Below are 12,195 nucleotides of genomic sequence, written 5' to 3' on the forward strand. Positions count from 1 at the left end.
AGACAATCCACAAAATGATGAGCCACTGACACCAGACCGTCTCCTCTGTATGTGTGTGCGAGCGTGTGTGTTTTGTCTATTTAAGAGAAGGCTTGGCTAACAACTTGCCTTAGCACTAACAAACCACAGCCTAAATGGAATCAAGCATGGTGAGGACTGCCGTCTCATGGGGACTTCTGCTCCTGCTTTGTCAACAGACGCTGGTGGCGGCCCATGTGTTGGGCAGACCATACCCTGAGAGCGACTTGGCCCAATTGAAGGTAGGTAGTTACTAGTCGTCTCAGTTGACGTAGGTAGGGTACATTGATTTATTGTCCCTGGGAGACTTTATAATAAAGTTGTGTTGGATTCAATTGATGAATGGTGGCCCCCGAGGTGTTTGGCAACTTTTGTGATGTAATAACAGCTAGTCAGAAAGAAAATGTCTGACCTAATATGCGCTTTTCAAAACTGTATTTTGTGTACAGTATCTAGAGTTATATTGGAATGTTTTTTTGTATTTGAAGTTAAAAATTATAGTTTTTTTTAACAGCCTTTATGTCAATGGATTAAGGAAATGGATTGTCTGTGATAGATGGCTCTAACAGTGCCCAGGATACTGTAACTAAATCAAGTAATGAAACATCATGACATGTCCTCATAAATTCCCTGTTCTACAGAATCTACTGGAGCGATTCGAGGAGACCTTGGCTGCAGTGGCCACAGCAGATGACACTGTAGTGGACTACGAGGGCCCCAACCCAGAGCCTGAACACAGTAAGGCTAGCCCAGAGTGGGACAGGTCCCCAGAGGCCCCACAGAGGCTCTCAGACGTCCGGGAGCTAGCTGCAGACGAGAGCTACAGCAGGGCCCAGAGTCAAAGGAGCCGGCTGCAGGACCTGCTCATGGCCACCAGGAGTAAAGCTGTGTCTGGGTGCTTCGGAGCCAGGATGGACCGCATCGGGACCTCGAGCGGTTTAGGCTGCAGTCCTAAAAGACGTAGCTAGTCAGTTGATGTATATACAGTGCACAGAAAAACACATGTAGGTGTTTTAACTTGAAAAGATGAGACACCCCCCCCCCTCTTAAGATGTCAATTTATAATCAACTAAAACAACTTACAGACCCAGTGCAGTCAAACATTTTATTTTCCAGGGCTTTATATATATATATTTTTTTCTCACTGAGGTTGGAATAATACTCTGAAATTGTGAAAATTATGATAATGCCCCTTTAGTGTAAGAGCTGTTTGAAAAGACTGCCTGAAATTTCAGCCTGTTTTGGTGGGATGGAGTTTTAGCCTTCCATGGTAATGCCACATGCGGTAAATTGGTTAATATACCAATGAGAGCGTTCCGAATATCTTTGCCAATAACAGCACATTTTCAGATTTCGCCTCCCCACTCAGACCACTCCCAGACAGTCCCAACAAAATTATTGCTTGAGAAATGTATATTTTCTAAGAGGCTATTTTTGTTTCTTTTCTACCATTTTAATTTAAAACAAACACTCACTGTAAGGTACTTAATTGTTACCCAGAAATGATTTGACCTTTAACAATTGAAATCAGAGGCACATTGACTGGGCCAGTCAAAGGGTACCCACCCCTCTAATGCATGCCGACAGTATTGTCAGTGGAGGAGGAGAGAGGGTGTAGTGACACACAGCGTTGGTGATGTGCAAGACTAGCAGGAGGTATGTTTTGTAAATTAATTTGATCAAGCTATGTATGTAGCCAATTGATTATTTCTTGACGAATAAAAACATAATAATAATTGTTGTCGTTTCTCTATAATACTAGATACCTATCAATGTTATGAAGTTGGCTTTAGCTTGCCAGCTAGATACGTTCCCATTCTCATAGCTAGCTACCAAGCCATTTCAGGCTATCAATCAAGTTAGAGTAGCTTATCTAACTATCTTAGCTGGCATGTCTGCTAAGGTTCCTAGACTTTAGAAAATACAAAAGTTGCTTTAATTATTAGGATATGATAATATATACCAGTGTGGGTGTTGTACTAAACTCCTAAGGCATAACATTTCTAAAGAATAAATGAAAATAGAACAGGTAATGAGATATGCTTAATAGATAACCTTATGCAGAATTTATTTATTTTTTACATAGAATTAGGCATAATGATTATAGCTCTAGATTGCAGAGAAAAGCCATTTCAGGTGTTTCAAAAATGCAAAATTCTCCGATTTATGGAGGGCCTCCTACGGAACAACTCCCTAAATTATGGCTGGCCGATATATCGAATTAATTTGAAGTTATGGTTTTGCGAGATATTCAAATTGTCTGTACGCAAGAAAACAGAAGAATAATAGAGGGTACGTTAACATTTCTCCCAATACCCTTTTTATGTATCAACTACTAAAATTTCGCGCAGTGCAGACGCTGCTAAAACAAGAGTACCAATGAACATTGATTCTGGAAAATGAATGCTCAGTTTGTCGCGAGCAGCATTGTGGTACGAAGTAACGGTAGCAGAATTTCTGCACAAGACATGACGCCAGTCCCCTCATTAGGCAGGATTTACAAGGGCAGCATTTTCTGAGCTAAACTGACCAAGACGCACCTCCAACAACCTCATAATTCTGACCATTTTTCTCAACCAGTGCCATATGGGCTTTTTAGGTGCGATGCAGTAGCGATGCTTGGGTATAATCACTGGGGGGAAATGACCAGTGTGTGTGTGTGTACGTTCGTGTAAGTAGAAACATGTTTGACTCACCCTACTTGTAGAGAAACGCCAATGCCGCCATTCTCTCTCTCATGTTGACGAAACGGTCTATCACTCTGTCATACAGTACACGCTTTTATTTTTTGTTGTCCTTGGCCACCTGGCTAAAATGCTTGCTCGCTAGCCTAACTTTCATTCATGAGCAACGTTAGCTAGTTAACATTAGCCTTCTACATCTAGCTACATATTGAACTTCCATCATCTCATGGGCACAACAATGTATGAATTATTATTATTTTAAGGGGTGGATCAGCTTTAATATTGCGGATAGATTGTTGCTTCCATCAATGTAATTGTCTGCATAATTTGCAATCCCCCATATTTTTGGGAGATATATATATATATATATACACATACATACCGATTAGGATTTTTTTTTTTTTTTACACTGATAGATTATTGGAGGACCAAAAAAAGCCAATACCGATTAATCGGCCAATTAAAAAATATATATATAATATATATATATATATATTTGTAATAATGACAATTACAACAATATTGAATGAACAATGAACACTTTTATTTGAACTTAATATAATACTGTAAGGACCCTGGGTTTATAAACGCTGGACTTCGAGCTAGCTCCCTGCTGTTTCATTATTACAATACATAAATAACATCCATTTAGTCTCAAATATATAATGAAACATGTTCAATTTAGTTTAAATAATGCAAACACAATGTGTTGGAGAAGTAAAAGTGCAATATGTGCCATGTAAAAAAGCTAACGTTTAAGTTCCTTGCTCAGAACAGGAGAACATATGAAAGCAGATGGTTCCTTTTAACATGAGTCTTCAATATTCCCAATTAAGAAGTTTTAGGTTGTAGTTATTATAGGAATTATGACGTGTTGACTATTTCTTACCTTTTGTATTTCATATACCTTTGATTATTGGATGTTCTTATGGGCACTTTAGTATTGTCAGCCTAATCTCGGGAGTTCATAGGATTGAAGTCATAAACAGCGCTGTAATTCAAGCATTGCTAAGAGATGGTGGCATTGCTAAGAGATGGTGGCAAACGCAGTAAAGTGCTGTTTGAATGAATGCTTACGAGCCTGCTGCTGCCTACCGCCGCTCAGTCAGCCTGCTCTATCAAATATCAAATCATAGACTTTATAATATACACACAGATATATGAGCCTTTGGTCATTAATATGGTCAATTCTGGAAACTAATTTTGAAACAAAACGTTTATCCTTTCAGTAAAACATGGAACCGTTCCGCATTTTATTGAACGGGTGGCAACCCTAAGTCTAAATATTGCTGTTACATTGCACAACCTTCAATGTTATGTCATAATTATGTAAAATTCTGGCAAATGAATTACCTTCTTTCTTAAGAAGAAATGGTCTTCATACAGTTCTCAACCAGCCAGACGGCCCAAACTGCTGCATATACCCTGACTCTGATTGCACTGAACGCAAGAGAAGTAACACAATTTCCCTAGTTAATATTGCCTGCTAACATGCATTTCTTTTAACTAAATATGCAGGTTTAAAAATATATACTTCTGTGTATTGATTTTAATGAAGGCAATGGTTAGGTACATTTGTGCAACGATTGTGCTTTTTTCGTGAATGTGCTTTTGTTAAATTATCACCCATTTGGGGAAGTTGAAGTAGGCTGTGATTCAATGCTAAATTAACAGGCACCACTTTGATTATATGCAATGCAGGACAAGCTAGTTAACCTAGTAATATCATAAACTATGTGTAGTTAATTAGTGATTGTGAAGATTATGTTATAAAAAACAATCAAATGTAATGCTAGCTAGCAACTTACCTTGGCTCCTTGCAGCCACAAGGTCCTTTTGATGCTGCACTCGCATAACAGGTAGTCAGCCTGCCACGCAGTCTCCTCGTGGATTGCAATGTAATCGGCCATAATCGGCATCCAAAAAGGCAGATTACCGATTGTTATGTCAACTTGAAATCGTCCCTAATTAAATTGGTCAACCTCTAATATCTACATACATATATACATTTACATACCCATAAACATTCATTCATACATGCATACATTCATACAGTGGGGCAAAAAAGTATTTAGTCAGCCACCAATTGTGCAAGTTCTCCCACTTAAAAAGATGAGAGAGGCCTGTAATTTTCATCATAGGTACACTTAAACTATGACAGACAAAAGGAGAAAAAAATTCTGAAAATCACATTGTAGGATTTTTAATGAATTTATTTGCAAATTATGGTGGAAAATAAGTATTTGGTCACCTACAAACAAGCAAGATTTCTGGCTCTCACAGACCTGTAACGTCTTCTTTAAGAGGCTCCTCTGTCCTCCACTCGTTACCTGTATTAATGGCACCTGTTTGAACTTGTTATCAGTATAAAAGACACCTGTCCACAACCTCAAACAGTCACACTCCAAACTCCACTATGGCCAAGACCAAAGAGCTGTCAAAGGACACCAGAAACACAATTGTAGACCTGCACCAGGCTGGGAAGACTGACCCTGCAATAGGTAAGCAGCTTGGTTTGAAGAAATCAACTGTGGGAGCAATTATTAGGAAATGGAAGACATACAAGACCACAGATAATCTCTCTCGATCTGGGGCTCCACGCAAGATCTCACCCCGTGGGGTCAAAATGATCCCAGAACCACACGGGGGGACCTAGTGAATGACCTGCAGAGAGCTGGGACCAAAGTAACAAAGCCTACCATCAGTAACACACTACGCCGCCAGGGACTCAAATCCTGCAGTGCCAGACGTGTCCCCCTGTCTGAAGTTTGCTAGAGAGCATTTGGATGATCCAGAAGAAGATTGGGAGAATGTCGTATGGTCAGATGAAACCAAAATATAACTTTTTGGTAAAAACTAAACTCGTCGTGTTTGGAGGACAAAGAATGCTGAGTTGCATCCAAAGAACACCATACCTACTGTGAAGCATGGGGGTGAAACATCATGCTTTGGGGCTGTTTTTCTGCAAAGGGACAAGGACGACTGATCCGTGTAAAGGAAAGAATGAATGGGGCCATGTATCGTGAGATTTTGAGTGAAATTGAAGATGAAACGTGGCTGGGTCTTTCAGCACGACAATGGTCCCAAACACACCGCCCGGGCAACGAAGGAGTGGCTTCGTAAGAAGCATTTCAAGGTCCTGGAGTGGCCTAGCCAGTCTCCAGATCTCAACCCCATAGAAAATCTTTGGAGGGAGTTGAAAGTCTGTGTTGCCCAGCAACAGCCCCAAAACATCACTGCTCTAGAGGAGATCTGCATGGAGGAATGGGCCAAAATACCAGCAACAGTGTGTGAAAACCTTGTGAAGACTTACAGAAAACGTTTGACCTCTGTCATTGCCAACAAAGGGTATATAACAAAGTATTGAGAAACTTTTATTGACCAAATACTTATTTTCCACCATAATTTGCAAATAAATTAATAAAAAATCCTACAATGTGATTTTCTGGATTTTTTTTCTCATTTTGTCTGTCATAGTTGAAGTGTACATATGATAAAAATTACAGGCCTCTCTCGTCTTTTTAAGTGGGAGAACTTGCACAATTGGTGGCTGACTAAATACTTTTTTGCCCCACTGTGTGTGTGTGTGTGGTGTGTATGTATGTATGTATGTATATATATATACAGTGCCTTGCGAAAGTATTCGGCCCCCTTGAACTTTGCGACCTTTTGCCACATTTCAGGCTTCAAACATAAAGATATAAAACTGTATTTTTTTGTGAAGAATCAACAACAAGTGGGACACAATCATGAAGTGGAACGACATTTATTGGATATTTCAAACTTTTTTAACAAATCAAAAACTGAAAAATTGGGCGTGCAAAATTTATTCAGCCCCTTTACTTTCAGTGCAGCAAACTCTCTCCAGAAGTTCAGTGAGGATCTCTGAATGATCCAATGTTGACCTAAATGACTAATGATGATAAATACAATCCACCTGTGTGTAATCAAGTCTCCGTATAAATGCACCTGTGCTGTGATAGTCTCAGAGGTCCGTTAAAAGCGCAGAGAGCATCATGAAGAACAAGGAACACACCGAGATACTGTTGTGAAGTTTAAAGCCGGATTTGGATACAAAAAGATTTCCCAAGCTTTAAACAGCCCAAGGAGCACTGTGCAAGCGATAATATTGAAATGGAAGGAGTATCAGACCACTACAAATCTACCAAGACCTGGCCGTCTCTCTAAACTTTCAGCTCATACAAGGAGAAGACTGATCAGAGATGCAGCCAAGAGGCCCATGATCACTCTGGATGAACTGCAGAGATCTACAGTTGAAGTGGGAGACTCTGTCCATAGGACAACAATCAGTCGTATATTGCACAAATCTGGCCTTTATGGAAGAGTGGCAAGAAGAAAGCCATTTCTTAAAGATATCCATAAAAAGTGTCGTTTAAAGTTTGCCACAAGCCACCTGGGAGACACACCAAACATGTGGAAGAAGGTGCTCTGGTCAGATGAAACCAAAATTGAACTTTTTGGCAACAATGCAAAACGTTATGTTTGGCGTAAAAGCAACACAGCTGAACACACCATCCCCACTGTCAAACATGGTGGTGGCAGCATCATGGTTTGGGCCTGCTTTTCTTCAGCAGGGACAGGGAAGATGGTTAAAATTGATGGGAAGATGGATGGAGCCAAATACAGGACCATTCTGGAAGAAAACCTGATGGAGTCTGCAAAAGACCTGAGACTGGGACGGAGATTTGTCTTCCAACAAGACAATGATCCAAAACATAAAGCAAAATCTACAATGGAATGGTTCAAAAATAAACATATCCAGGTGTTAGAATGGCCAAGTCAAAGTCCAGACCTGAATCCAATCGAGAATCTGTGGAAAGAACTGAAAACTGCTGTTCACAAATGCTCTCCATCCAACCTCACTGAGCTCGAGCTGTTTTGCAAGGAGGAATGGGAAAAAATGTCAGTCTCTCGATGTGCAAAACTGATAGAGACATACCCCAAGCGACTTACAGCTGTAATCGCAGCAAAAGGTGGCGCTACAAAGTATTAACTTAAGGGGGCTGAATAATTTTGCACGCCCAATTTTTCAGTTTTTGATTTGTTAAAAAAGTTTGAAATATCCAATAAATGTCGTTCCACTTCATGATTGTGTCCCACTTGTTGTTGATTCTTCACAAAAAAAATATACACACACACACACACACACAGTGGGGCAAAAAAGTATTTAGTATTCTAGGCATTTCTATATAAACTCCAGTCGTACTTGATCAAAAGCCTTTTCAAAATCAGCTATGAAAACCAGGCCTGGTTTCCCCGATATTTCATAGTATTCTATTGTTTCCAGTACTTGTCTTATATTCTCCAATGTATCGTCCATGTTAAAAAAAGCTGTCTGATTAGGATGGATAATATCTGACAATACCTTTTTTAATTCTATGCGCCAAGCATTTAGCTAGAATGTTTGCATCACAACAATGTATGTATTAATGGTTGGGTCAGAATCGCTGTCATAATCATTGGCCAGTATGGAGAATTAAGTAAAACCCCTATCTTCATCCATGGCTAATTTATGAACGGGACAATTTTTGCTAGCTAGCTAGCTAGCCACTGGAGGACAACAACACAATGAGATGCAACAACTCAAGTTTTTCTGTCAATGACGTAAGCTCTCATTGGGATTTGAAAGGAGTGATGCCAAAATCTAACCTGGCTTCCCTCAACACTTTTTTGGTGCGCCAGGAACATACAGTTGAGCTCGGCACTGATTGGCAAATGTTTTATACTTTTTCTTTCAACGGAGGCCAGATGCTCGCTGGCTTCCCTTGCCTTCAATGCTACGGGCGGCTTCAATGTCATACTCGTTTGGACCAGACAGCATCAAATAGATGGCTTACACATAGAGAGACAGAGCGGCGCTGTTTCGCTCGCTCGGATGCTTTCTCCTGTGAGATACATTCAGCCTCTTGCAAATTGAAGGAAAATTATACATTTTTGGAGGAATTCTGGCTTCCCTTGGCATCCATGAATACACGCCACTGTTTAGGTGAGCGCTGATGCCGCCCTGTGATAAGCAGTGTCCATTGTCAAAGGCAGGGATGCAAAATATCTATCTTCCATTCCCATCATCCAGGGAGCAGTTGGACAGCCGCATCGCTGCGGTACTCCACCAACATTCCATCCCAAAAAATAATCTAACAAATCATGTAGCAGATATGGTAGAAAGAGTCTGTGGCCTTTTCTGTAGCATACAGGCTGGAGATAAAATATATGACAATGTAATGAGACAGACTTTTTACATCATTCAGGTTCCTTCGATCAAATAGCCTAACCTAAATGGCGCACAATCAAATAAAATATGCACTGACATGTTAACAACATATCCTAAAAACAAGACAGGTCAAAATACTTGTTGTTGATTCTTCACAAAAAAATACAGTTTTATATCTTTATGTTTGAAGCCTGAAATGTGGCAAAAGGTCGCAAAGTTCAAGGGGGCCGAATACTTTCGCAAGGCACTGTATGTATGTATGTATGTATGTATGTATGTATGTATGTATGTATGTATGTATGTATGTATGTATATATATATATATATATATATATATATTTTTTTTTTATCAACTCAGCAAAAAAAGAAACGTCCTCTCACTGTCAACTGTGTTTATTTTCAGCAAACTTAACATGTGTAAATATTTGTATGAACATAACAAGATTCAACAACTGAGACATAAAATTAACAAGTTCCACAGACATGTGACTAACAGAAATTGAATAATGTGTCCCTGAACAAGGGGGGGGTCAAAATCAAAAGTAACAGTCAGTATCTGGTGTGGCCACCAGCTGAATTAAGTACTGCAGTACATCTCCTCCTCATGGACTGAATATTTGCCAGTTCTTTTTGTGAGAACATTATAGCTAGAACCTCCATCAGAAGCTAGCCATCAGAAGCTAACCAGCTAATTAGCTACTAGCTATTTAGTCATTGTTAGCCACTCCTTTACCTTTAGCTCAGACACCAACCGCTTTTAGCGATATCAACCCTGAGCATACCGGACTGCTTTTCTCCACTACAAAACCGTATTCCTGCCGTAAACCCTGGACCATTACTCCTCACCATCACAGCTAGCTAGCTGCTACCGAGTGGCCCAGCCCCGAAGCTAGCCTTGAGCCAGGCCCATCTCCCGGCGTGCTCAGTGGACCCTATTATCACTTGGCTACACAGCTGATGCCTCCCCGACTCTTCACTAACACAACTATAATCCACTACATCACCAGATTCCTGCCGTAATCCAGTGAACAGCAATAAATGGCTAAGGCTCAGGACCTTAGCATCGGATCATCGCAGCTAGCTAGCTGCTACCGAGTGGCTAACGCCCTTGTCCCAAAGCTAGCACCAGTTTACTAGCTGGGAGATGCGCCTGGCTTAAGGCTAACAAAATTACTCCAGCTACAATAACTATTTTGCCAATTGGCCTGGACCCTTTGTCGACACGGAGCCCCGCCGATCCATCACGACTGGTCTGCCGACAAAATTCCGTCCGATGTGCCCCCAACCGGCCTTTGCCGGACGTCGGTGAAAACGCTTCTGCTAGCCCCGGCCTGCTAACTTTATGAACTCTGTTTCTGTCGCTTGCTAGCGTAGAAACGACTACCTAGCGGCTTCACTGTTTCATTTATTGCTGTTCACTGGACCCTATGATCACTTGGCTACATAACTGATGCCTGCTGGACTGTTCATTAATCACGGTACTCCATTTTGTTTATTTTGTTTATCTGTCGGCCCCAGCCTCGAACTGAGGCCCTGTGTGTAGTTAACTGACCCTTTCTGCCCATTCATTGCCATTTTACCTGTTGTTGTTGTCTTATCTGATTAGCTGTTGTTGTCTTACCCATTGTTGTCTTAGCTAGCTCTCCCAATCAACACCTGTGATTGCTTTATGGCCTTGCTTTATGTCTCTCTCTAATGTCAATATGCCTTGTATACTGTTGTTTAGGGTAGTTATCATTGTTTTATTTTACTGGGGAGCCCCTAGTCCCACTCAACATGCCTCAGATACCTCTTTTGTCCCACCTCCCACACATGCAGTGACCTCACCCAGCATAACTAGTGCGTCCAGAGATGCATCGTCACTCACTGCCTAGGTTTACCTCCACTTCACCCGCACCCAACCATAGCCCTGTCTGTACATTATGCCCTGAATCTATCCTACCACACCCAGAAATCTGCTCCTTTTCTTCTCTGTCCCCAACGCACTAGACCAACAGTTTTGATAGCCATTAGGAGTACCCTCATCCTGCTCCTCCTCTGTTCCTCTGGTGATGTGGAGGTTAACCCAGGCCCTGTATGTCCCCAGGCGCTCTCATTTGTTGACTTCTGTAACCGTAAAAGCCTTGGTTTCATGCACGTTAACATACTTTTAAAGAACAACCAAGTTCGTTTTATTCACTACATAAGCACACTCCGCCAACCCTGATGTCCTTGCCGTGTCTGAATCCTGGCTTAGGAAGGCCACCAAAAATTCTACTCTACTGCAGAGATAGAACTTTGCAGGCTGTCATACTTTTCAGGTCTATGCCCAAACAGTTCGAGCTTCTAATTTAAAAAATGAATCTCTCCAGAAATACGTCTCTCACTGTTGCCACTTGTTATAGACCCCCTTCAGCTCCCAGCTGTGCCCTGAACATCATATGGGAATTGATTGCCCCCCATCTATCTTCACAGTTCGTTCTGCTAGGTGACCTAAACTGGGATATGCTTAACACACCGGGCGTCCTACAATCTAAGCTAGATTTCCTCAAATCTCACACAAACCATCAAGGAACCGACCAGGTACAACCCTAAATCCATAAACATGGGCACCCTCATAGATATCATCCTGACCAACTTGCCCTTCAAATACGCCTCTGCTGTTTTCAATCAGGATATCAGCCTCATTGCCTCCATCCGTTATGGGTCCACAGTCAAACGTCCACTCCTCATCACTGTCAACCGCTCCCTAAAACACTGGAAGGATATTGACCGCATCCCGTCAGTAGAGGATGCTTGGTTGTTCTTTAAAAGTAATTTCCTCACCATCTTAAATAAGCATGCTACTTTCAAAGAATGTAGAACTAAGAACAGATACAGCCCTTGGTTCACTCCAGACCTGACTGCCCTCGACCAGCACAAAAACATCCTGTGGCGGACTGCACTAGCATTGAATAGTCCCTGTGATATGCAACTTTTCAGGGAATTCAGGAACCACACAGTCAGGAAAGCAAAGGCTAGTTTTTTTTTTAAAGAAGCTGTAGCTCTAACTCCAAAAAGTTTTGGGACACTGTAAAGTCCATGGAGAATAAGAGCACCTCTTCCCAGCTGCCCACTGCACTGAGGCTTGGAAACACTGTCACCACCAATAAATCCACGATAATCGAGAATTTCAACAAGCATTTCTCTACGGCTGGCCATGCTTTCCTCCTGGCTACCTCAATCCCGACCAACAGCTACTTTCCCAAGCCTCCCCAGCTTCTCCTTCACCAAATCCAGATA

At 41.4% G+C, this 12,195-nt stretch overlaps 1 protein-coding gene across 1 annotated transcript; it reads left to right on the forward strand.

Moving 5' to 3' along the window:
- LOC139368324 (natriuretic peptides A-like) lies at nt 1-1,754 on the forward strand. Its single transcript, XM_071107081.1, has 2 exons — nt 1-260; nt 660-1,754. The coding sequence occupies exons 1-2, from the start codon at nt 135-137 to the stop codon at nt 984-986; spliced, it is 453 nt and encodes a 150-aa protein (XP_070963182.1). The 5' UTR covers nt 1-134; the 3' UTR covers nt 987-1,754.
- Nucleotides 1,755-12,195: the final 10,441 nt, after the last annotated feature.

This window comes from Oncorhynchus clarkii, chromosome 16, assembly GCF_045791955.1.
Source record: "Oncorhynchus clarkii lewisi isolate Uvic-CL-2024 chromosome 16, UVic_Ocla_1.0, whole genome shotgun sequence".
Taxonomy (NCBI): Eukaryota; Metazoa; Chordata; class Actinopteri; order Salmoniformes; family Salmonidae; genus Oncorhynchus; species Oncorhynchus clarkii.

Coding starts and splice junctions, on each gene's coding strand:
- LOC139368324 (XM_071107081.1), top strand. CDS start 135: ATGGAATCAAGCATGGTGAGGACTGCCGTCTCATGGGGACTTCTGCTC. Junction 261..659: donor GCGACTTGGCCCAATTGAAG/GTAGGTAGTTAC, acceptor CCTGTTCTACAG/AATCTACTGGAGCGATTCGA.